General features: G+C 37.0%; 1 protein-coding gene across 10 annotated transcripts in view; it reads right to left on the bottom strand.

The window, feature by feature from the left end:
• Nucleotides 1-27131, bottom strand: part of EPS8 (EGFR pathway substrate 8, signaling adaptor) — a 140849-nt gene that overhangs the window by 35408 nt on the left and 78310 nt on the right. For 9 of the 10 annotated variants that reach the window (XM_067306577.1, XM_067306561.1, XM_067306569.1 and 6 more), the window contains 9 exons: nt 21850-21940; nt 20945-21018; nt 10330-10397; nt 8159-8320; nt 7823-7972; nt 5435-5517; nt 3403-3539; nt 1541-1614; nt 319-445 (listed from right to left, as the gene is read on the bottom strand). In XM_067306577.1, coding sequence (XP_067162678.1) covers nt 319-445; nt 1541-1614; nt 3403-3539; nt 5435-5517; nt 7823-7972; nt 8159-8320; nt 10330-10397; nt 20945-21018; nt 21850-21911 — 937 coding nt within the window. In that variant the 5' untranslated portion in view covers nt 21912-21940. Of the gene's footprint in view, nt 1-318; nt 446-1540; nt 1615-3402; nt 3540-5434; nt 5518-7822; nt 7973-8158; nt 8321-10329; nt 10398-20944; nt 21019-21538; nt 21592-21849; nt 21941-27131 lie in introns of those variants that run through there. The other variant, XM_067306619.1, reaches the window with a different exon arrangement.

The following is a 27131-nucleotide window of genomic DNA, read 5'->3' as shown; positions in this document are numbered from 1 at the left end:
ATTTAAGTATTTTGTATTTATATTAATTGTTGCAACTACTTAATACATTTACTGACTTACAGAATTTTGTAAATATAGAGCCATTACAACGAGCCATATTCTGGAGTCACATTTCTAATCAGTCACTCCCCACTGATTTCAGACAAATGTTTTTCATCAAGTTCTCTCTAAGAATATACTGCCTTGGATGTTTTTTGCTCAAAGTGAAACAAAATCGCTACCTCAATAAAAAAACACCACCACACAAAAAAAATCACATTTACTAGCTACTTCAATGATTCTTAAAGAAACAGAATCTAGTGCAGTAAGAACTCCTACCGCCAGGTCCTTTCTTTTTACTTTTCTTAGTTTTCTTTCTCTTTGAAAGTTCCGCAAATGCTTCAGCAGCTTTTTGAAGTTTTGTAACAAAATACTCAATGTCATCCAAAATATGGTTCAGAATTTGCTATGAGAGAAAAGAAAAGTAGCAGTTTCTTTACTGAAACTGTAGCAGAAATACTCTAGGAATCAAAACGACTCTCAGACACCAGCAGCTTCTGTACAAAGTTAGTGCTAGAATATTGCATATTTAGATTCATTATGTGAACAAAACATTATGTAACTTTACACATTTGTAACATTTTAAAGCTTAGATTTTTCAAAACTCAGGACCACTAAGTTTTTAAAAGCACTGAGATTACTAAATTCAGATTTCAGTTACATTCATTTGCACACTACACATTCTCTACATATTACATTCATTCTACACATACACGCTACACATTACATTCATTCTCTCAAAGCACACGAAAAAAATCTGTTCTAGTAAATTGTCTGTGTAGGACAGCATTTTCCTAAATGGTACAACTTGATAATCTCTTTTAGTAGAAAGTATTAAGGTATTTGTTGAAATTCAGAATGTGATTTTGCAGGAGAAGTGCTCTTTGAAGAATTGTTTTCAAAGAGTAAGTGGAGGAGAAAAGGTGGCACCCTTAGGGAAAACACACACACATATCACTTCAGCAGGTTTCAGCATGCTTCCCTCAAGACCCTTTGATGTTGGTTATGGCAACATCAGAGTAGAAAAGGAGAAAGTTACAACTGATGACCAGGGCAGTATTCGACAGCGCGTACATCATGGGACCTGCTCAATATTGTTGTTCACAGGTCAGAGAAGGTTATGTTATGCATGTGCATGGCTACATTGGTCTTCGGAAATGACCATGTATTTATACTCCAGGTAAGTCTGACTAACTTGATGGAATTTAAGTTTATACGTGCATAGCTTGATGAATTTGGTCTTCACAAAATTACTATTTATATTTCTAGTTCTTCACAACAGAAAACTTGACTAATGTCAATATTTTGTACTTATCTTAAAAACAAAACAAAACACACACCACACACTTTCTATTCATTTTTAGGTCTACCACACAAAACACAGTCTGCCTGGAAAGCTTTGATCTGGAACTGAATTTCATATGTGGAAAAGTCTTCCCATGAGGTAAAACTGCAATGTTTCACAGACATTAAGCAATAGCACTCGTAGCTGCTCACTTACAACATCTCTGTCAATCCTGGCTGCTATCATTTCTGCTGTTTCTTCATGGTCGTGGTACTGTCTTTGTTTTTCAACTGTGGAAAAAGGGGAGAAGGGAAAAAGACATCCATATAGGAAGAAATAGAAACCATGACTTTCTACACCGCTTATGCTTGAAACCATACTATCATACCACAGATGAAACTGTTTGCACCATTGCCTCTGAAAGGACCCTGCACAACCTGAAGAACTTGCACAGTAGTGCCTGATCCTGCCAAGCCTTACAAGTATGCTTAGGTATATGCATAAGTCAACTTATCTGCATAAATGAAGTTAACCACATGCATAAATGTGATACCAGGATCTCTATCAAAAGATTACAGCAGAAAGTGGCTGATTCTAAACACAAAGTAAGGAGAAATTATCCCATTTTGCAAAATATGCTAAAAGCAACTCCAGCAGAAGTAGGCAAGACAGAAACGCGTAGCTCTGACTTTAGACGGTGTTCAAAGAGGACAGTTTATAATTAAAAGGTAATAAGCAAAAAGAGTTGTAGGAATTGGTGCAGATTGACCAACTCTGGCACATCAACATAAGAGGTAACAATGTAATAAAACAGGTATTTCCAAATAACAATGGACAGAGTCAGTATCTTTTTATTTGAAAACACAAACGGTTAACGTCTTGAGAAATTGAGTTTTGCATTTTTAAGTCACCCTAAATGCTACTGTTGTTAATAGGAGCAATTTTTGTAAATATATCGTAGGAAAGATCCACATGAATGGAATAAAAGGAACTGTAGGAACTCAGGTCACCAACAGACCACTGATAAATAAAATCTTTCTAAAGCGAGCAAAAATCAAACAAAAGAAAAAAAAACAGCCTTTACTCAAGGTAGATGTAAAGCTGTAGGTTAGCAGATGAAAACATTCTGAATGTTACTGGTTTCTCTGAATATTTTTAATTGTTTTTTCTGCATAGTTTTGGACCTTGCTGAGTCATATTATAGCTTAATAAACCAAAAACAATTAAAACTTCATGATTAATGACATCTAATTCTAAAATTTTAGTATCTGTTATATAAAAAGAGGAAAGAAAAGGCCTCACCTGAACCAAGATTACTCCTTTAATACAGTCTGTTATACTGAAAGGAGCTTTATTGTTTCTAAAGAACATTAATCTATTTTTTCAAAAAGAAAAGAAAAGAAATGAAAAAGGTTTCCATTACAGATTAAAAAAAAATCAAAATGCTACCACATTCCTTGGTCGAGACTTTAAAAAACCAATGACCTAGTTTAGCCACACAGACCACTAAGAAGATAAATTAAAAAAATAAATAGTGCTGATCTCTAGTCAGCTTTTAATCCAGGTGATTATATTTTTTAGTTGTCTGAAATATCTGGCCTGCATTTGCCTAATTACTAAACACAGCATCATCAAATTCCTGGAGTTATGCTCAGTACAGAATTCTATGCACATTAGTATGTTTATGTAAAAGCCTGAGTTGAAATCCATAGCCCACCCCCCTATCCACCTAAACACAACTAAATGAAGCTCTGAAAAGAAATTCAGAAAACTGATAGCATGAGTAAATGACAAGACAGATTATGACAGAGAGGTCTTATTCCAGAGATCTGTTTCTCTAAGGCAATGGGGGCCCGGGGTACTTAAAACTAGACTGGGAGAATAATCCTGTCTCCTCTCAACAAGGATAGAGGGGCGACCGAGTAAAACCATTTCTGTATCTGGATTCAGTTACTGTAGTCTTTTTGAAAGTGTTTTTCCAAATCATTTTTATTATTATCTGGCATCACAGAAACCTACTTCCCAGAACAACCGTTTACCAGCGTGCGGCGCAAGAGCTGGCTCTCAGAAATACTCACACTCCCCCTGCTCGGCCGCCCATGCGGACCACGCCGCCACCCGGCTTCGCACGTCCACCTGGGTGACGGTCCCTGGTGGGACAGGGGCAGGTGCCCGTGGGGGTGGAGGGATGGTGCTGTCAGCTTTGGATATCATCCTAAGGGAAGAGAAGAAAGCCCAGAAGTGACACTTGAAGCAAAAACGCTCTATTTTCTAGTGCTTAATCAGAGAAGACAAGAAGGCTTTACAGGGACCTTTTCTACTAACCCATGCTATTGAGCATCCTATGGACTTTCACAGCCAGCAATACTTGAGTCCGTGGCATGTAAATATATTTGGCATAATGGGAAATCCACTTTGAGGAGGGAACAGCAAAATACACATCAATAAACCAAAACCTCCACCACTTAGCCAACTGGAAATCCCCAAGTAGTGCAACACGATGTCTAGAGAACTGGTAGACAGGTAAATTCAGTGACTCAAATTTAGTAGGTGCTGTTTTTAACCACCACATGCAGTTTAATGGCTGGACTTCTGTACTGTCTGGAAGTCTTCATTAGAAGTTACCATTTCACCATCACAAACTGATTATCTATTTCCTAAGACTGACAGATCGTCAACCAACTTTTTCTTAAAACTCAGCCAACACAAATGACTAAATTTACAGGCTGATTCTCCCTTTTAAATCAGCAGTCTGTTCATCCCATCTTGATGCAAATGTATGACTGTTCCCACCTGCTATTTTCCAGTATTTTTGCCCTATCTAGTTTTAAATACCATAATCAAAGAGGTCTTTGGAGTCATTCTGCAGCTTGATATCAACAGAGGGGGAAAAAAACCCTACAACTACCCCCCACCACACATCCACACACCCATCCCTTCCCCATGTCCCTATTTAACAGCAAGATCTTCAGCTTAAATTCTTCCCTTTACAACCCCATCTCAATTCATGGCATTCCACAACAACAAAAATACCAGATGCTATTTTGTCTTCGGACACTGAACAAGAAAATATCTCCTTCGGTTCCTTCCTCCAGTCTCCTGGGCAGCCTTCTTGGTATTTCCACATTTCCTACAACTTGTCAATAACCTTGCAGTAACTTGGTAATTCAATGTCAGGCTTATTGCCACATCTCCAAACCAGTTATGCCGGACTCATCTGGAAGGGAGTCCTTCCCTGTGACCTGATGCCCGCACATACACAATACTACAGTGAGTAACCAGCACTAAGTGGTCATGTACTATTGAGCTCTTGGCCTCAGAGTCCTCTGGGATGGATAGCTCAGATTAGTTCTCCCCAGATGTACCGACCTACATTCTTCCCCCAATTAAACTTCATTAGTTTCCTCGCACATCCGATGTGCTTGAGTACTTCTGGATTACCCCTTTGTGCTTATGCTTGATTTTTTTACAGCTCCACAAACAGTAAAGCGTACCTATTTAATTTCAAACTCATAGGTAAACTTAAGCTTGTGGTTGTTTATAGGAGTGTCTATCAGTATAAGAAAACTTAATGAGCTGTGCAGCGGAATTTAACAGGTAACTAGAAACATTTTTAAAACAATGATATTTTTACTTAATGATTTTTGTACAACAGAGGATTTTCCATATAGACCACAAAACTAAGCATTACAGAGATACTTTCAAGACACAGCTGCATACTAACCTTTCAACAAATTACCATTAACATTCAGTATCTAAAATACTTGTGCCCTTGTCTCTATGCCTCTCATTTCTTGAGGTTTTAAATTTTTTTGTTGGAGTTTTAAATTTTTATTTACCCATATGCAGAACTGAGACATACAACACTATTCTCTGGCAACTGGTATGTGTCAATTGCTCCAGTCACTAAGGAGGAATTAGAAAAGTTAAGAGTGGAAGTTATAAACTGAGAAAGCATGAGATAATTAAGTCAAGGCTGCTATAGCTGTTTTTGGAAGTATGTTGCTAATTACCAAAAAGAGCAAAAAACAGCAGACAGACTTGGAAAGCTTCTGACCACTGTAACAATATTTGGCAATCTTGCATACTGACAGGAAGTTAAGTTTTTACCTCAGTGTTTCAAGCCTTTTCTTCTGTTTTCCACTTTTGCTGTCACTGATTGCACTTTCAATATCTTCATGAATAAAGCTAGCCTAAAGAGAGAGAGGCAGATACTATCAGTTATCAGCTAAGCTAACCAGATATGTGAAATAAATATCTCTTCAGGCACCTTTTTTAAAGTATCCTTAGATTCCAGAATCTCTTACCAAACCCACGTATCTAAACCTCTGGGATACATTATTTTATGCTGAACAGAACACAGAGGCACACAATGCTACTGTCTGGGAGTTGGTAATTTTGTCACTGTTCCAATCTAAAATGCCATCCTCAGATGAGTATGTCATCTGCATAGAAAGTTTGCCTGAAGAGTTGTAATTATCTCAAGTCAAAAACTATTGCATAAGCTGTTTTTCCCATCCACATACACCATTTTTGTTTTTGTCAAGCATGTCAGTGAAAGGCATAACTGAAACTACTACAGATAGTAGCAGTATTACAGATAAGCAAAATAAAGGATACTTTCTTCTACTACGAGTTAAGAAATAAAGATGAACCCTAATTTATCTTTGATTTTGTGGAAGACTAATTTTTCAAAGAGTTTCCTAATCTGTAGGTTCCTGCCTCTCAGTAACTGCAGTCTACCTCCTCCAGTGATCCACAAGTAAGATTCTGATACATGTCTAACATTATTTTAATAGAACTTGCATTAAACAGGTCACAGCTTCTTGTGGGATTGAGAATGCTCTGTTACATGTCTTCAGCTGTCAGAGTAATTTCCTACGCAAGTTGTCAAAGCCCAAATCTGTCAGTGTCCAGGCTCACTCTACAAGGCCCACCTCTATCCAGGTCTCCTCATGGTGGAGGAGGAATACGTAACTTGTTGGGAGGACTATACAACTTCTGCTGGGACCAGAAGACTTTGTTGATTTTAGGATCTAAAGGGATTAAGGAACTTCTCAGGCTATAATGTATTATACCCCAGAATGTGGACCAGGAATATATTAGGTTTATAGAATTAATAAATAGATAAACTTCAGGGTATTTGAGGAATTTAAAAACAGAAGACCATGAATCATGCTCTTAATATTTATTGTTTAACAAAGTTTTAATTAGAAAATATTGATTTGTCAAAATATTATTGATTTTGACTAAATTTTTGTTGCAAAGGCTCCTGAGGTTCAATATAATTTCTGATCAAAAGCTGGAAGAAGTTAAGAAAGAAAGACCTAACATCTCAAGAACAGCTAAGCCCAATGAGTAGGCACAAAGCCTAGGGTATGGTCACAGGCTCAAAAAACAGCCCAGAAGAAATGGGGGATCCTGGACTTCAAGCTAGAGAGTTAGAATTATGTGCTCCATATTTTTATTTGTATACAGAGGAATAATTTCAAAAGAGGAGAGCCTGAAAACAGACAACCTTGGGAGACTGGTTCCAATCTGCCTTCAACCAGGATCCCTGCATTATTTAACATGCAGCAACCTGAATTCCCCCAGATCCCAATTTCCAGTGCAACAGCAAATTCAGTGCAGCTAGTCTCACAGTTAACCAGTCATCTTCACATCACTATCACTGAACCAATTTCAAAACAGTCATACAACATCATTAGCAATTTGTTGTTTTAAGTTAATAACTACAAAGAAGGAATTTAAAAACCCCATGAAATTATTGATCAGAATTTCAAGAAGTACCAATTATACAGTGTCATTAACAGAAATTAAGATTTGCAATCACAGAAATAGAGAAGTATTGCAAAACACATTCAAAAATTGTGTTTACTCTAGAAGTTTGAAGGAAATATTTTAATCGGAGACAAATAATCCCTTTCCTTGTCTCGCCCTTCTTACAAATAGTATTTTCCTTTCAATTTTCTCTCCTGCAGGTCAGAGATACAGTGAGGTGGGCCTGAAGAGGAGGTTTAATAGCTCAGGCACACAAAGAACAGATAAAAGGGAAGGACTAGATAAGAGCTCAAGACTCAGGTGAGTGTTTTCCAGGTACTAAAATAAATTTCAGGTAATTCGAACTATTTTACAGCACTTTCTTCAGAAGTGTGAGTGCATAGCATATACATATTCCAGAGCTTTACTCATTTGCAAACCCAAATGAACCGCTAAAGAGCCCAAGAATCAATATTTACAGTAATGACATATTTGCACATGCACTAAGGATTCAGCTTAGTTAGATGACTCCTATCTTACAAGACATACTACACTACATTTACTAATATACTATAAGTGTTGGTATCATAAATACATTAAACAAAGCATATTTATCAGCACAAAAGAATAGAATTATCTTCTATGAATCAGTTTATTTGATTTTATCCATTTTACTTGCCAATTCATAAAATTTCCCCAATTCAAATAAGTCATAGCAGATCTCCATTACTATCTTACCTTAATCTCATCACACTGGAAAAGATGCAAATCTGGCTTGTTTTGGGTTGGTTCTTTACATACTAATGCAAGAATAGAATTGTAATTGCATGCATTCATCACAGCTTGGCAATGCTGAATTGTGCTTAAAGGAAAATTCTCCAGTTCATTCTGCAGGAAGAGAGAGAGGAAAAAAACCCTTAATATTCAGTATCCTGATCTCAGAAAAGCTGCATCAGTTAAAAACGGGAAAGTGATAATAAGCTAATTAAAATACCAAATCTCACATACATCATTTTTCTGCCTGTTCCCTTTTTCTCTCTCTCTGGAAATGAGACTGCCACTCACAGATCTTACCTTTGATTCCAAGTCCACCAAGCTGACAGCTTTGTCATCCACTTGAAGAATCATATCTTGAGTCCACACTTTGCCTTTAGCATCCAGCAATTTCAGCTTCCTTATTCCATCGTCTACTGTAATCATTGCCTCTTTTCGGTCCAAAACAAAGGTGGTCAAGTGCTAGTGAATGAGGGACACAAAAAATAAGTTTAATTTTTCCTTATCACTAGGCAGTATCAGCATTCAAATTGCCAGGAAACAGAATACAAATAATTCAATAATACAAATGAATAAAAGCACCTTTGTATATGACAAATATGTATATGACAGATCCTACCTGTCCCTATCCAACCCTATCAGTAAGCCATGGGGGAGGTTGTTTAGTCCATAATGTCATTTCAAGTCAACTGAGTTTTGTAACTCACTGTTTGTCATCCTCTATCATTTTCTCACTACAGTAAGTAGTTAGGCTTCTAGGCATATTCTGTCATGTTTCAGGTATCACAACTAGAATTAAATCCTGAATATTAATTATCTTTCTTGAGGAGTGAAAACCTGTCTCATTTGGCAAGCTGAATGCAGGAAGCAGCAACAGAAGCTTCCCAGCAACACCCTGCCAATGTACCTCCACCTCCGCCTGACCTGGAGCATAGCCATCTCTGTAGAGCCGCCAGCTGGCACGCTGATGGCAACCACGATAGGTTTGCATTTGACTGGGATACCTTATGGACAGGCCAGTTACTTGTTTCACACAGAGCACAGCAGAAATGTAGCATATTACCTACTTTTGCTCACTATCAACCTGGAATGGTCTCCAGAGGCAATTAATGGTCTAGAAGTTAAAGACCACCTCACAGGCATCACTTGAACTAGTCTCCCTACCATTATGATTTTGATCATTTCTCCTTCAAACATGTCAACCATGCAAGACAACCCATAAACTACTTCACTTTTATCCAGGCAAAAAATCCAGCTTCACATTTTTATTTAAGACCTAGATACACTTTTCCAAGCTGAAACAATTTTAATATATGCCTGCACACCTATCTTCTAAATAACTTGAAATAGAAAGAATTGAGTGTGCTTTCTTCTATTAGAGGATAACAGCACACTTCAGTAATGATGGACAAGAGAGTAGACACAAGCTGCATATGATCAAAGTATATAAAATAGTAAAGAGAAGCAAACTATACTGACTGTTCACACAGGAATGCTTACACTTCAAATACAAGTACTAATTTTTATGCTAGCAGAGTACCAAAACCATTATGTAGAAATGAAAGATAGGTAAAGACACAGACAATCAAAAGCAACACAAGTAATTCATTTGCAAGCTGATCATAGGACATAAGCAGCTTAAGTTAAGACTCTTCTGCACATGATTTAACAATTTATATCTAAATTTAAAACTCAGCAAAAAGGACCTGTGAATCTATGGCACTTGCAAGAGTCAGCTTAACCCATGATAGTGGTACTTAGTTTGACAGCAGCAAGAGAAAGCCTATCTCAAAGTAAGAATGCCTCAGCATTGCATTCAAAAGTGCATAACAGACTACATTCAGGCACCCAGGCTTACTTTGCTGGATAGTTTAAATATACCTACTTCTAGATAGAATGTGACAGCAATATACAGTAATTCTGCAAAGCAGCTTAAGACAGAAAATCATATATTTTGCATTTCACATGGGGGAAGAATCTGTGCAGGCAGGATACATTTAACTGCTACCTAGTAGACTCTAACTGAGGTTTTAGGGGGTTAACACTCAGCTCTTTCTAAGCATTCTGGCATCTCTGATGATTATAACTGGCCAAAATATTCATTTTAAATATCATCCAGTGTGTCTCACCAACAGCACAGAGCTTTTCAGCTCTATCTCAGCCTTAGAACAAGACTGCTTCAAAGACTGGGCAGCATAACATGCTGAACTGTGATCCCATTGAGAAGTTCTGTCTGTTTGCCAAACTACGCACATCTCTGCTTATTTTCTACTACACGAAAATTTCAGCTCATTATGGCATAGCTATAGAATTTGATACATTTCAGTGTAATCTGTTCTGAAGTGACCTCAGGCTGGCAGGATGTTTTGGAAGAATATGCCTTCAAGCCTATGCAGCCTCAAAAATCACATTGGCAAAAAATCAGTGCATATAACTGAAAGGTCTAATCGGTATATTGCTCCTCCTCTCACCTCCACATGGTAGTGCGATGTTTCAGATACGCTGCTGGCACTGTCCCGTGCATAATTCTTTCTTTGTTCTAAAGAGGGGGCGAGAAAAGAAAGAATAATTATTCATCAAACTTTCTATCATGTTGCATTTTGGGTATTTCTCCAAGACACTTAAGACCAGTTGTATATATATGAAAGCAGAAGATGAGCGGTTGTTAATTTCTGTATTCCAAAAGAAAAACCTTCACCCCCACCACAGTCCTGCACAAGGATAATACTTACAGCAACAACAATAGAAGAGAGCCAGTAGGTGCAAACAACAGCTAGTATCTCTTCAGTAAGTCAGGACACAGGAGGGGAGCAGCACACCGATTGAAAATACTTCATTGTGAAGCCTGATTATTAAAATCACTGGCTTGCCACTTTGGCAGGAGTATGAAAACTAGTATCAGGCTTATTGTGTTTGTATGAATGCACTTTAAAATCAAAAGTATTCAGTTATACATACAATTCTCCTGTTAAACGTCAAAAACAACAAAACCACATACAAAACAAACCTGATGCATCCTTTATTTCCTCCTAATGTATTCAATTTAATGAATTACTGATATATAAATATGCAGGGAAAGAACGAAGGGGAAAGAAACCAAAAGCTGCAGTAGAGAAATACATGCTCAATATCTCTAAACGGAAATACTTTTCAGCTGAACAATACACAATGCTGCAAAATCAGAAACATCATTTGCCTTTTACTTTATACAATAGATTAATATCAAACCAGGAGGAAGGGAGGAAAGGGAAAATGCAAGCTGAGAACACAAAACCTCTACACCATAAAATAATGATTTTAGATGGATACTGAAGTAAGATTTTCAACTTCAGTTGAGACATATTTGAATGTGACATTTGGAGCCCCTCCCCTCCTCCCCATAATCACTGAAGTGCCCAATCTGAAAACACCAGGAATTTTGCCTTAGTAAGGAAGCAACTAGGAGATTTGGCTGAGAAAAGTCCAAGGGAATTCTGCAGTAGGTAAATTTTTCTCTTCTCAATTTCATGAAATATCTTCATTTCTGATTTTCAAGTAAAACGGGCTTTTTGATTTTATTTGGAAGGAAAGTATTGATATACATACAATATACATTAATTTCATCATACCCAGTTGGACTGCTCGGAAGAAAGCTACTTTTTGCAGGATTAAAAAATGCTAAATACTACCAAACACATGTTCTGTGATCTACAGAGGTCTCCAGTGAGGACACTAAAATCAACAGAAGTGTCCGCTGATCTCTGATAAAGGAAAAACAGAGGATCTTTTGTAATCAGAGTTCCTTTATACAAGAATTATACAGGTGCAGTAGCACCTCAATGCTTCACAAGCACAGGCTCCTGGCAAAGAAAGGAAGGCCCTCACTTAGAGATGTCACTTGTAGAAGTATTTGACACCTCTTAGAATCACACCCCACATTTCCTTACTTCTTGGTGCACTTCATAAAAGACGATACAGTTCCTGAAATCCCTTCATGGCTTGAAGCCCACCACCAAGATGACAAGCGCCGCTCACAGAAGAGAGCCGTCCTGCTACCTTGCAGCAGCTACTCAGCTTGCTCTAGCGAGATATGTCTGCAGTACCCTCAGCCAATAGGAAAACACCATGAATTATCAGAATTTTGAACTAGGTACATGAACATATTAAAACAGATGCCTTAATTTTATTATCCATTATTTAGAAATCCCAGGGAAGAGGATCTGCATTATTTCCAGCTGTAACTAATATTTCTGCTTTTGCAGCATATTACTTACAATATTTTATTTGGTTTGTTTTTTTAAAAAACAATAGACACACACACATGCACACCCCCAACAAAATAGTCAATGAAGTAGTACTATTTGACTTGCTACCTTTCTTTTTTTGTTTGGATGATGATCTGAAGAAATAAACTCCATCTGTTCCTAACAAAACAAGGGAATTAAAAAGCAATATCTAGTTTAACCAAATACAATTATTTGCATCTCCAAGGGGACCAGTTAACGGACTTCTGGTATGGACTGTAAATGAACTATTAAATGCTGTCCAATAAGAAAGAAAACATGCTTTAAAAAAAGAAAGCCACATTTCCATTAACTGAATACATGACATATTGAGTTTTGATTATCTTTTTTGTATTTTTAAGTGAACAAGAGTAGTGTTTTTATGACACCAAAGTAAACCAGGATAAGATATTTTACATCCATTGTAAGGCTTATAAATCCCACAAATAATAACAGTTGGAGCTGTTTTTTAATAAAACAAGAAATACTGGCATATTTAGAGGCTACCAAAGAATTAAAAAGCAGAAAGTAACTTTTGCAAGAGATTCCATGCTCATATTCACAGAAATTCTGTCCCAGGTTAGGACAGAATATCCAAAAACATTTGTTGCACTGATTTACACGTCCTCTTCCACAGAACAGCACAGCACTCACAACAGACAAGACAACAGTTTTCAACAGACTATGTCTTGGAGGGAATGACAGTGTTTATATAAGAAATAGAGCTTTATGAATAATAATAAAAGTTGTGGTTGCCTAGACTTGACAGTCAAGGAGACTCCCTCAAGTTCTGCATCCTTAACAACAGAAAAGTAACAAGAACTTCATAAAAGCTGACAATGAGCAAAAATCCACAAGTGTCTATATTTATCAGCAAACAAGTATGATCACCACTCCAACAGCTGATGGTCCATATTGACTTTGGTGGCAATTCCCATTTACCTTTTTTTTTTTTTTTGGACAGATTTATGCAGGTGGAATATTTATTAGAACATGTCAGAAATCTGAGTTACCATTTGTTATCCTACAGGCTCTTCTACTAAAAACACTGTGTAATATATGTCACTCCTGGAGAATCCTATTTCTTGGAGTCCAAGAAAGTGATGCAACCTAAACTCTACAGTGAGGCATGGAAGCTAAAATGGGGAGAGTTCAAAGGCTTGTGGCAGCACTCCTTATCCCACTGGGTATTCTATCACTAAATAGAGATTAGAATTCTGAGATTTTACATGGATTTGTATAGTATTTGTTCTGATTATTACCATTAACAGAAAACATTGGTTGTGCTAAAAGTTTTCCATCCTTGGGGAAAAAAGTATTTTACAGAGAATCTCTAGCACGCCAGTTTCAGGGGTCAGATGCATCCCCAGTGTAAAGAAATGTGGTGGTGGGGAAAACAAGGAATGGAAAGGAAGAATATGGTACTGTTGGTAACAAAAAAGGAGGGAGGTGGAGAGGGCAGACCTCACACACTTAATTACTGCTCAGTGCTGCAATTTTCATGTGGTTTTGGACATGCGCCAGAAAGTACCTATAGCAGCTGTGAATGTTACCAACACCACTATAAAGGAGGGGAAGGCAGATACGGGTAACCTCTCTGTCTTGAAATTATTCACCCTTCAAAATTACCACATCTAGTAAATATATACAAGGATCATGGCAGAAGACACTAAAGTTAAATTCTGAATCACAATCTACAGGAAATGTGACCCAGAGAAATTTGTGCAGAATAAAATGTCAAGTAAACTCACAAGGCAGGGGACTATGGTTAAAAGAAGCACAGCATTTCACTCATTGCTACTCAACTTTCCAAATGAACACAAACATTGACTGACAGAAATTACTACCTCTTTCTGATGTGAACTGATGCTACTACTATGCACGTCTTTGTGAACTTATTCAACTTACCAGTCCTCAGGAATGGACCATGTTTCCAATTTCAAAAGGCTGTGAAAAGGTATTGATTTTATACCAATTTTGGAAGCAGCCAAACATCAGAGAAAACAGAAAACAAACAAAAAAAAGTTTTAACCAAACACTTCTAGACAAGCAAAAATTACATGAGATCACAAATGGAAGGACTCAGCATTTTATCCTTGCCTCACTCCATTAAAAATTTGGTGCTCTTCCAATTATTTCTGTGGGGGAGCATTTCTTGCATTGGAAAGGCAAATTTGGAAATGTAACTATTCCACAGTTTCACAAAAAACATCAGGCTTGCATAAGGTCCCTTGAATTAGAGCTATGACCAGAACCCAACATAGCTAAAGGTACAGAGTCCTGTCTTGTCCATTTTGCCATGGGAAGAGGCTGTGGCTATAAGGCATATTAGAAAGCTGCTTAATAAACTCTACCATAGCATGATCTGTGCCACTGCCCAGTAGGAAGACCACACAGAAGAGCACCATAGCAAGACAAATTTAATTCTTTAGCTCAGGTAGAAAAAATTGTTACCAATAGCAAAAGATCTCAGGTTGGGTCTTCACAGATGACCTGAAGCACAGGTGGTGCTGGTTTGGGCTATGCTACCTTTATGTATAAATAAATTTTCAGTTCCAAGAGCCTAAAATAGAAATGAGGAATCCCAATGCCTGAACTTCCCCAATGTCTTACAAGTAACTGTATAGGCAAGTAACTGTATAGGCCAGATGTAATAAATATATCAGCACTCTGGTTATAATAGCATAAAGGATAATGGTGGATCCCACCTTCCCCTTTCAGCTAAATTGGAAACTCTCTGTACAATGACAAAAGGACTGAAAATCTGAAATCTGATGACAACCCATGCAGAGATGGATTAAAAGGCTTGCTTACAAGCTTTTTTTTTTTTTTTTTTTTTTTTTTTTTTTTTTAAGAGTCCTAGAGTAATGGTATAAATTATAACCACACATCACTAAGCAGAAAAGCAAAATATTTTGTTTACTACTGAATATTTATGGTTTGCTTTGGAGGGATGGCTGATACCCCTTTAAGAACATACTGCAGCAGGCAGAGAAGCTGAACCTGAGATTGAGAGCAAAGTGCAGATGTTACCAGCACATCCAGGGAGAAAGGTCAAAACTTGATTTAAAAGCAAATCTCATTATCAGAGGAGCAAACACTATCACTTACAGAGCATCTTGCCATCAATCTTTTCCCTGATAGCTATGTGGAATCAGCTAGCAGAGAAGGTGTCATGTTTGGGAGTCTATTGCCAGTTTAATTCATTTGTGTATCAAATAATACAAAAATGTTATATGGATGGCTTCTTTCAATGAACTTGTTTATCTAGTCTATGATCTGCTTGTGATTTCTTGGAATTTATTACACTACAGTTCTTGCTCTGAATGAAGTATTTGAGCAACACAAAAATGCACATGCAATTTCACTGTTAGCACCTCATCACAACCAAGAGAGTTTAAAAACACAATTCATAAAACACCTGGTCTTCTCTGATGTGGTCTGGGGACAACTTTGGTAACACCTTTCAATTCTGTGCCTAATAATAATCTAAAAATTTAGCACACACCACCAGCTCGCTATGCCAAGAGATTCGAGCTGCTCCAGCATGTGTCACTCCCTGGCAAAGGCCCAGCGCAGCCCCGGTTCCCAGCACCAGCCGGTGCCACGTGTCTCCCTGGAAGCAGTGCCGCAGAAGACAGATGGAGAAGCTAGCACTAGAACAACAGGTGAGAGTATGAGCCAAAACCCATTTCAGACACAAAGATGAGGAATTAAATAGTGAAATAAACCCCACAAGAATATGGACAGGGCATCTCTCCCTTCAAGTTCAGGGAGAGATTTATCATGCAAGTTGAAAACATTTCATTTCAGGCAGGAAAGGAGTGAAAACAAAGAGATGGTTTGAGACAGGAAAAAAGGCAGTTGCAAGCAAGTTTTTGCGGCTCAGATAACCGCATCAGAGACAGTGACGGCTCCAGTCTAGTTTTTAATAAAAAACTGTCCATAACACCAAAAAAACTCCCACCTCCTTTCCCAATGGCACTGTGGTCAACCTTCTATCCGAAGACCAAAGGACCGAACACTCATGAATCATCATGAACTGGGACTCAACAGTTAAACTTCATGACATGACATATATTTTTTAAAAAATCTTCACTATGCTTGGAAAAAAATACATTCAAGATTGATTTGGTGACTTAGGAACCCAAATCCCATTTCCACTTGTTGATGTGGGTGGATAGGTGCTTTAATTCAATTGACGTTCAAAAGTCTTCCAGAAAAGGAGGCCTGTCATGGACAAAGTTTGCTGCTATCATTACACAGAGAGTCTTGACACAATTTATCAAAGCCAACAGCATAGTCATTTTACTTTTACTGTAAAATTTTATATAGGTATAAATAAAAAATATATAATCCAATACATAATCAGTGTATAATCAAATACACAAGTTTGCTATTACTAATATAAAATATTTATTGTTTTTAATGCGTTTTAAAAATTCCAATATCATTCAATGCTTCCCACTCCTCTTCTGACAGCACAAACAAAAATTCCAAAACATCACAAAAGAAGAAACATTGCAGACAGATGCAGCAGAATGGTAACAAGGCTGCTGAAAATAAAATATAACTGCCTTGCCTTTGAGAAAGGTTTCAAGTTTTTGTTGTTGTTGTTGTTGGTTTTTTTTTTTTTTTTTTTTAACTTTTCTCCAGTTCATACATTTGGTGACACTGATGGCCTACTTCTTTATGCATACAAACCACAGCAGAAGCAGGAAAATGTGAAAACTCCACTCAAAAAGCTGTGCCAATATATCCTTACTCCAAGCTCCAGCATAATTGAGTCTTCTACTTCATTCAGTTCTTGGCAATTGCAATTACAGTTTTGTGACGTATCTACTAGCACTGGAAGTGAACCAAGATCAACAACTTATTTCACAGGAGCCACCATACAGTAGTTACATGGCAAGTAGTTTCAGTTAGTACCTGAATTCAATTAAGCAGTTCAGAAGTAAAAGGCTGTTTACCATCACATACTTCAAATTTAGCCACTTGTCCCCACCTTCTACTGACAGATGAATATTCCATAGCATGTTTGATATGAAAATGCTCTGATGTACCATTTTAGAAGTCTCTAAAGAACACGGTTAAGGCATTTTTACTGATACTACCACACTGTTCAAAACATATGCTTTTGAAGAATTATTATTAGCATGATACAAAATGAAAAAAGTTAGAAAAGTGAAATGTATGTCATTCTCATGAACAAGTAATCTGCTAAAAAGACTTTTTAGCAAGATGCTTCTTGCTGGTTTCTGTTACCACCTACTATTTCTGTCAACACATGTAATCAGCTTGTCAAGTGAACCTGTACAGGATGCAGAAATTGCTGTTAAAAACTATCACTTCAGAATTTTGCTCAGTTACGGTTTCTGCCTTTAATACTATGTTAAGTGACTTCTATTTTTTTTAGCATACTGCTAAAACAAGGTAAGTCTAAACTTAGAATGGCTCATTTTCAACATCAGTTTTAAAAGACAAATGTTTGGAATAGTTTTTACTTCTGTCTTTGCAGAAATTTCTAAAAGTGAACCTTTACACTACTCTAGCATGGTGACTTCAGCCACCAAACCACATCAGCCTTCTCATACCACTCCACTTCTGAGAGGATACAAAGCCAGGAGACCTCCAATCTGCTTCATAGACTTTCAGCCTCATGGACCTCAAAGAAGTTCAAAAGCCAATAATACACACAAACAATACAGCAAAGTTCTCATATGCTAACAGGGGAGATGACCAATACCACCAAACCCAGAGCCTATATGGTATCCCTGCAAGAGCAAACTGTTGCAAAACAGCAAAACCTCTTGCTATGACTGCCCTAGCCCAATGAGATCACAAAAACAGCTATTACAGTAGAACCACTCAAAATAGGAGAGGACACTAGTTATTCCTAACAGTGTTGCAATTACTAGCCACTGCTATTTGTCAGTTTTCTGGTTTATTAACCTGCAGAAGAGAGGGTAGATGCCAAAAGGGTGAGCAGGCTGGACTGAGGCATGAGGGCTTCTGCAGAGAACAGATGTTTTTACTGCAAACCTCATTCTTCCATTCCTATCAGTTTCATTGACTTTCAAAAGAGCTTTTGCAACATGCACAGATTTACACCACAGAACATCTCTCTGTCTTATCTCTGCTTAAATTTCCATTTACCAGCATGGCAGTCTGCAATGTGTATTCACAGTGGAGGTGGATGACCAGGGAACAGTGCAATTTGGCTGTCAAGGAACATAACTACATTGTGCCCCCACTGTGATATGGCCATAAGCTAGAGAATACAGTATATAGCCAAGACAAACAGTAGCATCTATAGTTGGCTAGTACAACAAAGTTTAGGCATTTTAAAGTAATATTACATCTGACAGAGACAGAAAAAGCCTGTTCAAAATGGTAGGCCAAACAGGGCTCCAAATAAGTTACGTCAAATCTAACTTCCTTGAAAACCACATGCCAAGCATCAATAATATTGCTGTAAATTCCTTTTCTGCTAACAGAGGATCAAGCTGAGAGTCAGGCAGGGGGAGACACAGGTCATGACCAGGGTTTCTCCTTCTATTCATTAAGCTGTTACTATTAATAGAATCAATCTATTATTATTAATAGCAGATAACTATTCACACAACACATTCACTTATTTACTCACACATCCACTCAGTTACCAGCCTGGAGCAACAGTTGGTAGGACAACACAAGACAAATTAAGGTGAAAATGGTCTCCCATAGCATTTACTAAACTTGATTTGGAAACAGAATTTAAATTCAAGAAGGTTCTTCTGAAGGGAAAACTATTCCCATGGGGAACTAAAGAACACAACTAGGTGCCTGTCACCAGGTTGCACGGCAATGAACCAACAGACACAGAGAGGGCGGTCTTCTCAGTTACATTTAAACCTCTAAATCATTAGCTGAGCAAAACAAAAGAAAGAGGGTTCCTTCCTTCAGTTACATCAATATTGCGTGGATAATATTACAACATTGCAAAGGAACTAGTGTTCTTTAATGATTCATGTAGAACATGTTTACACTTCTTGTCCTATACTGTTAACGATGGAAGAATTTTTAGATTTAGGAGAAAACTAAAAATTCCTGCATCATTAACAGTATAGGATTGTATTTTAGTAATAAGGAGCACTGCAAACAACATAATGAATTACACCTCTAAACAGTTTCCAAAGTGATTTTTTTCCAAAACTATACAGTTTCCCAAACTTCTTCTGTAGAAGCTGGAATGCTCTGATTTTACACCTACAGAGAAATAGTAAAGAATTCAGAGTGGTTGGTAGGGGCTTCATATCTTTAAGGTCAAACAGCAAAATTGATCTCAGAACATCCATACACTAACATTAACACGTTATCCATATGATTAATAGGATTGGGTCCTTAAACACATCTTAACTCGGTGTTCAATACTTTACTTAACATGTAAGAAACAAAGGTGTATCCTCAAAGGGGCTTACCCTCACCGTTAATGCTGGCCAGAATGGCCCATGCTCCCACATCAGCATGGGTGGGCATTTAGATCCACACACAATCCAGAAATACCCAGCAGTCACAATGGCGAACGACTGCCCTTGACATCAAAACTCACTCATTGCTTGCTTGACACTTTTTACTCATAGTAAATGTCAAACAGGGGAAAAATACATTGGCTTGCTTTAAAAAATTTTTTACATATGCGATTTTTTTTTCCTGTTCTGACATACGTTGACCGTATATAAGCATAATAGAGAATGTGGGACATATGTGAGAATACCAGTAGATAGCACTGAGACATGAGGAGAGCGCTCAAATCAAGTGCTTCACTTGCAGTGAAACTGAGGTTTCCTCCCTCTCCAGGTCTAGCAGCAAATATAGAAGCTTGCACTCAATACAGCACAAACACATAATTTCATACTTTCAGAAAGTGCAGTAATGATCTACAGTTGGCAATTAACAGCTGTAAAATCCATTTCCTTTTTCTGGAAGGCACATATTTAGTCACAACCAACTATCAGAGTATTGAAATGTAATATTACTTTAGAAATCAGGCAGTATACAGCTTATTCTGCCTTATTTTAATATTTATAAACTGAAAACAGTTCTTGGAAAAGATTTTCTTCTACACTGTTTACAGAAGGAAGAACCCAGGACACAGAAAGTTGAAATGACTTAAAGTTGTTGAACATCAGCACAGAACTACACCACAGGCCCGTGTCCTACTCACTAACCCATAATATGAGGGAGACTAAATATTGACCCTTTGGAACAAATTTCTTTACTGAATCTGTAGACCTTAAGTCCAATAAATAGTAATAACATCTTTTTTCTTCCTCTTAAGCCCTCTGTATTAAGCAGTAATTTTCTAAGCAATAAATAAGTGCAAAATTAAATTTGTGACACTAATACAAGATATTATTGTCACTTTGGATATCTGTTGCAAGGAACATTTAAACAATGTCACGAAACCCGCAGCAGAGCTAAGGACAGATCCCCTGACTGCCTTGTTCCCTAACCTAGCTGTCCCTTAGTGACTCTTGGCTATGGGATCACTCTCAGTTTTCTGATAAATACTTCATACATTGCTGCCTTAAAAATTAGCAGGTGGGAACTCTGTACTTAGTACATGGTCAAAACGTTTTCTAGGTCAGTTATAGCTTTAGTACAAATAAAATCATTTTGTTCTTTATTTGCACATATAAATATATATACATACACACACAAACACACATTTTTAGATTTGTATGTGACATATTTGTACATAAAGTATTTCCACCATGACTTCATAACCAATACTTAAACAACAATTTTAACATAAAAGTTTAGAGACTTTATGTCACCTTACCGTAAAGAGCTTTTGCATTTGTTCTTGAACTCTGCTCCCTCTCTGCCTGAGCAAATGTTGGTGAGCCATAGCCACTGTAAGAAAACATTTCTGGTTAACTTGTCAATAGATGTATTTGCTACACAGATGCAGGCATTGAAAAAAACTTGCCATTATGTAGGCCTACATACACCTACAATATTACTAACAGAGATAATAATACTGAATATTTGTTCCACATCATGAATATAATGAAGCATGTTTCGCTTAGGCTGGAGGCCCTTCTGAGCGACTCTTTTGTTACATTAATAGAGCGCCATGCACAACGGGGGTGTGGTACACAAATAAATGCTACCATAATATCAATAATCAAAATCATTATCAAGTAATAACAATAAAGACTACGCCAAAGACTCCAGTTATGGTAGGATTTTGTCTTTTTCCTACATACACAGGCTTTATTTGCCTTAAAAGTTTAAATTGCTTTTCATAAAAGACCTAAAAGGAGTACCATTGCCTACAACTAAACAAAAAGGCAATCCAACTTCCTTCTAGCACAACAACAAGAACGAGCCCCATCTTTGACAGAAAAAAATGCATTCTCTCAGTGCTAACCTTAAATATCTGAGGCATAAGACGACCTCTGTGAGTAATGTAGTAAGTATGCTATCGCTACAGCAGTATATTTTTTGTATGCCAGGTAATTCCATTCAGCAACATAGCTCAACACATTAATACAAAAATCAGTCAGATGATAGCTGACAGTTTGGTTACGTAGTTTGGAAACCGCACATTCTTTTACAGCAACTGCCTTCGTATTAGTCCAGTGATCTCTACTAATTATAGCTCGATCTGAAATGAAACCATAAAGAAGAAAATACAGAACTGTTTTGTCCTTAAAAGGAAAATTCAAGGCATAGCCTTACTTGATCTGAGGAAAATAACTTCCATATCCACCAGGAGGGGTGTTTGATATATGTCCATTCATTCTTATTGTCACTTACTGAAGGAAATGATCTGGGAAAAGAAACAGCAGCATATGAAATGAAATCTCTTAAGACAGAGGTTTAACACAGATGTAATACAAATCTAATCAGAAAATTATGGTTCATATGGGAAAGGAATTGCATCGACAAGCCCAATTGTTATTTGCATCATGGTAATGCCTTGAAGTCCTGTTATGGAACTGCCCCCAATTGCGATTTGATAGTTATTGCTTCAAATAATTTATAATTTAGTGAATTAAGTCATTATTATTGATGGAATGATCTTTAGGAACAGCTTTTCAAATGAAAGGCTGACTAGACAAAGAACATCTACTGCCCAAGTGAACAAGATGTTCCAAATGCCAACTTTAATAAACAAGCACGCTTGATTTTAATCCTCAATCAATTTAACTGAGACAAAACTTTTGAAAAGAATTTTTGACACCTTTCTTCTATAAAACATACCAGCTGAATTGCTAGAAAAACGTATTGTAACTAAACACAACTATTAGCACAAAGGGAAACTTGTTCAGCTACCGTGGGACAACAACCTATGTTGAAACAGTTAAAAGAGAGCATTGCCCCCTTAATATGTTAAAATTGATCCTGGAAAATGACTTTCATAAGCCTATAAACAATAACAAATCACCATCCAAAATTACCACAGATAAACAGTCTTTCATATATACACATACGAATAATAATAATTTGAATAATTATCTATATTTTAGAGAGTCATGAAATAGAAAAGAGATTTAGCTCTGCAAAACAGCCAAAAGTACATTAGATATTTTATACCTAACAAAAGGTCCATTTCCAAAGTAAGCACAACCTGCCTTGTTGTACTAAAGCCATCTTACCATCAGCTTATTCTCTGAATCACTAAGTTGATCTCCTGTCTTAACTGTTCTCTTCCTCTTGCTTTACAAAGAAGCAGCAGCTGATTGACCTACAGTACATATTACTTTTTTTTGATCTACGTACATTCTGCTGGTTTCCTCTTTTACACAAAAACACAATCACAATCAAATGCTGTTCTCATCTCTAAAGTTTCTGGTCATTTCAAGAGATTTATGAGCTGGCTTTGGTCTTCTGCACTGAGTATGGAGTTAGTTTTATACCTTTCTCAGGAACTTCTGACATCTCCTATCTGAGAAGAGGTAAGAAAAGCTAACTAAAACTGAGCTGTATTGATTATATGCCAAATGTAATCATGTGGAAAAGTGGTATTTCCTTTAGTAAGCCCATATTTTGTAATTTAATTTAGACTCTCCCCCCCTAACCTCCTTTTAAAACTCTGATTGCTCCTTGCAGAAAATCTTTACTGACATACCTGTACTTCACTTCCATTTCTCCTGCACATTCCCAAGAACATATCACATATCCAACTTTGGAGTGTGTTTGATTGCTCTAAGCCGCTTTTTATATAGCACAGTTCTCAGCAGTTGTCTACAATAAATCACAATCTGTGTTGAGTGCTGCTCAATTCACTAGCATTTACAACCTTTGGGAAGCATCCTGAAATCTTCCTGTGACTTGAATGAACAAACGCGTTTGTTTTCTCAGCAGAACTTGCCAGGTTACTGTGCACTCCCTGTTCCATTTCAGCAAACACACGGATCAGAACCACACTGGCTGCTATTCGCTAGGTCATGCTGCTATTAAGCTCTTCAACATTTCATATTGGCTATTAATTCTTATAATCTGCAAACACTGCTTGGTTTTGCTATACTACTTAACCATTTGCCTGGTAATTAGCTTCCTAAGAGAGATCAGATTCAAAAACTTATCCAAATTATGCCTACTGCTTTTCAGTATCTCCCATTTTGTATACTTTCCACATATACTTTTATTAAAATAGCATCTATTTAATAATTCCATTGGTCAGAGTCTTTTATCATCTACATATAAATATGACTATGGAAAAAAAAAACACATAACAAATTCCTCAATTATCAGCTTTAAAGCTAGAGCTGGAAAAAAAAATCTCATTTTCCAGATTTTTAGACTCAAAATGACTTTACTCCTCTGACATTAGTTTTTATTCTTAATCTGATGTACACTTGGTTTGTTATTTGTACTCTACTTAATTTTATGAAAATGGTGAAATAGATATTTTAAGGGGAAGCAATGTAACATATTAGAACTGAAAGCTTAAGTCTGACATTAGCATAACAGATTGTGAGTTTTAATGCAATAACATTGAATTTATACAGCAGATTTTCACATATGGGGAAGAAAAAATGTCTTTGCTAAATAGTTGTCGACTGTACGGCGTCACACCATTTAGAGTTTATACCAAAAACTTTAAAATCCCATTTAGAATCAAGTGACAGGAAAAATTTGAAGTCAGAAATTTTGGGTTTTTTTAATCTTTCAGAAAAGACAAAAAAGCTTGTTTTCAACTTGTTCTTGTCTGAACAATCACAAAAAAGTTTTGAGTTTTAGCTGTTTTGCAAACCAACCACCACATTCTATTTGACAATTTTGAGGAAAGCCAACAATATTTACTCTCCTTTATGAACTTTCCATTATTAAAAAAAAAAAAAAAATCACATCCTTTTGAAATCCCAAGACGACTATTTTGAAATCACCATTACAAGAGCCTACGGAATGCTCCTCACTTCTTGCTTTGAGAAAGCTGCTGAATGTGAATAAAAACAAACCCCTTACAGTCATTATTTATAGCTAATACTTATAAACACATCAAAAAGCTATTCCTAATTCCCCCCAGAAATGATCGGGCAATTTCAACTCTTTCAGCCTAAGTGTTTCTGAAAAACAGTTTTAGGAAACACTTCAAAATTTTTACCAGGTGTGTAATGGACAGAATGGAAAAACCTAAAGGGATAACAGAATGTGTAGTGCTTAGATTATTATTCATTTGTACAGTTTTCGTTGCTGTATTTTTCATCTCAAATGCTCTTTCATCTCTTACAACTTGTCCCATAGCAAAAGTCACCTCGTGCACACTGCTAAACCATTGTGATTCAAGAGTCTATTAATAAACTCCACTTCCTCTTTAATCTTCCCTTTCACCTTAGCACAGCAGTTCACAATAAAATAAGCTAGTGTTATAGACTAAGATAAACATCCTTCAAAAATTAACTGTATGATCCCTCTTTAAGTTGACCTAAAATATCAACAGTTTACTTGTGAACATATCCAAGAATGGTCATGTCTTCCTCGGAATCTTAAAACAAAGTACAGCCTACACTGAATGATAAATATTTAAAAATAAGAAAACTAGATAAGGATTATAGTTAAAATAGGAAATGCCTAAAAAAAAAAAAAAAAAAGTAAATACTAAATCCTCTCCCAGCATTTCTGCACCCCCAAAGTATCAGAGACTGGGGGCGAATCCACCCATGACTTCCCTGTTGCCATCAGCTTTATTTCTGATGAGGCTCTAATATATTGGTAGGAAGCAGCAATATAAATGGCAAAGGAACAGCTTTGCAAGAGATTTCGCGTTTCTGAGAAAGACGTACTGTGTTTTTTTACTCGTTGACAGTTACAGATGGTATAATCCCAAATATGGAGAGCATTAGACTGGTATACAATACAATTATGCAAAATACAAAAAAATTCATTAGAAATATGCCCAAATGCTAAAATGCTGGTAGTCTTTTCCACCTTATAGCACAGTGGCCTAATGAAAGCAATACAATGTGTGCAAGAACAAGCTGAGAATTAGACAACTCAAATGCACTTCTATTCAACTTGCTAGATGGCTATTTGACTACAAATTTGAAGATAAAGTCCCTCAATTAAAAAAAAAATCCTTTTTATAGACAGGCAGAATTCTCTCATTAGAGAAAAATGAGAGATTCCAGAAATTTCCATTCTTTTCCACTGATCCTGAATCAATCAGTCCCAGCCGACAACAGAACACAATACCATACAGGGAAAAAAAGAAAACAAAAAAAGATACAGCTTAATGGTGTGAGCATTTCAGAAGTAATGCTGGGGGAGGGAGGGAGAAGGGGAAGGGTTAAGGAGGGGAGGCTATAGGGGAAGGAAAAGGAAAGCCAAGAATGGCTGGAACAATAAATACCTACCAATTAAGAAAATGGTATTAGTAGCAAGTCATTTTTATCACATGCCCCCAAAAATACAAGAATTCTTCCTCAGCCAGATAGCAGGCACAGACTGTAATTCCAGCCTAAATAAAAACAAGTGGACTATTACAAGGTAACGCTTATCCCTAGCAGATCTGACTTTGTATCAATTGCAGAAAAGGATACTCTTTCTCCACCCCTTCCCTTCTAAAAACATATTTATGGAACAACAACAAAATGTATCCATGTTGCACTGTAACTCACTATGGATTCAATAAAACAGTGTCTAGTATTGCTATTCCTCAGTATTTAGAAAAAAAATAAACTTGCTGTGTTACTTTTTTTTCACTTGTTTCTTCTCATACCTCTCACTGGATTTACCCATATGCACCTCCCCTCAAACCCATTTAACTCCCTCGTGCTGAGTTTTTGCTTAGTTAGTACTTTTAACCCCCTTACTTCTCCACACAGTTCATTTCTTTAGTTATTCCTTAAGATATTGTATTTTTCTCCATCTTCTTGTGTCTATGTTGTTGTTCTGACCAACATGCTCATATTTGTACCTTCACTCCAACCACAGGTTTTACAAATGGGAAATCCTGATGGAAATGTGTCCCACAGAGTCAAGTGAATGTTGCCTCTGCCCTCTTCTTCACAACCTGCTTCAGTCCACAACCAAGAGCAAACATTGTTTCTGCAATCAAGTAAGTATACACCAAATTACTTAAAATTGCAGCTCTCCCATCAGCACCGACCGGTGCCGGTTCCCATATGGCCCGACGCGGACCAGATCACACATTCCCATTCCCCAAAACGGGAACGCGGTGCTCACTTGCTACTCTCAGCAGTTCAGCTCGAACCCCTTGCTTTATTTTAAACACATCGTAAGCATCACACACAGAAGTGTGGGAGAAGCAGAAAGGCTATCCTACTTGCAAAGAGGAAAATTTGTAGACTAAGAGGGAGCCCATCTTCCACCTGCCTCCAGACAACCTTTTAATTGGGACAGTCACTGCAGAGCCATAGTGTTTTAAGTCTTCTAGTAAACTGCTTCTGGTACTAGTAACCAAGTAGTTTTTAAGTTTTTAGGCACCGTTGTTCAACATCATGCCTGAAATTAAACATCAAGATGCACATGCATGCATTTAAATAAGCATCATT

The sequence above is a fragment of the Apteryx mantelli genome, chromosome 1 (genome assembly GCF_036417845.1).
Source record: "Apteryx mantelli isolate bAptMan1 chromosome 1, bAptMan1.hap1, whole genome shotgun sequence".
Classification (NCBI taxonomy): Eukaryota; Metazoa; Chordata; class Aves; order Apterygiformes; family Apterygidae; genus Apteryx; species Apteryx mantelli.
This window is presented reverse-complemented; position numbering and strand designations above follow the sequence as displayed.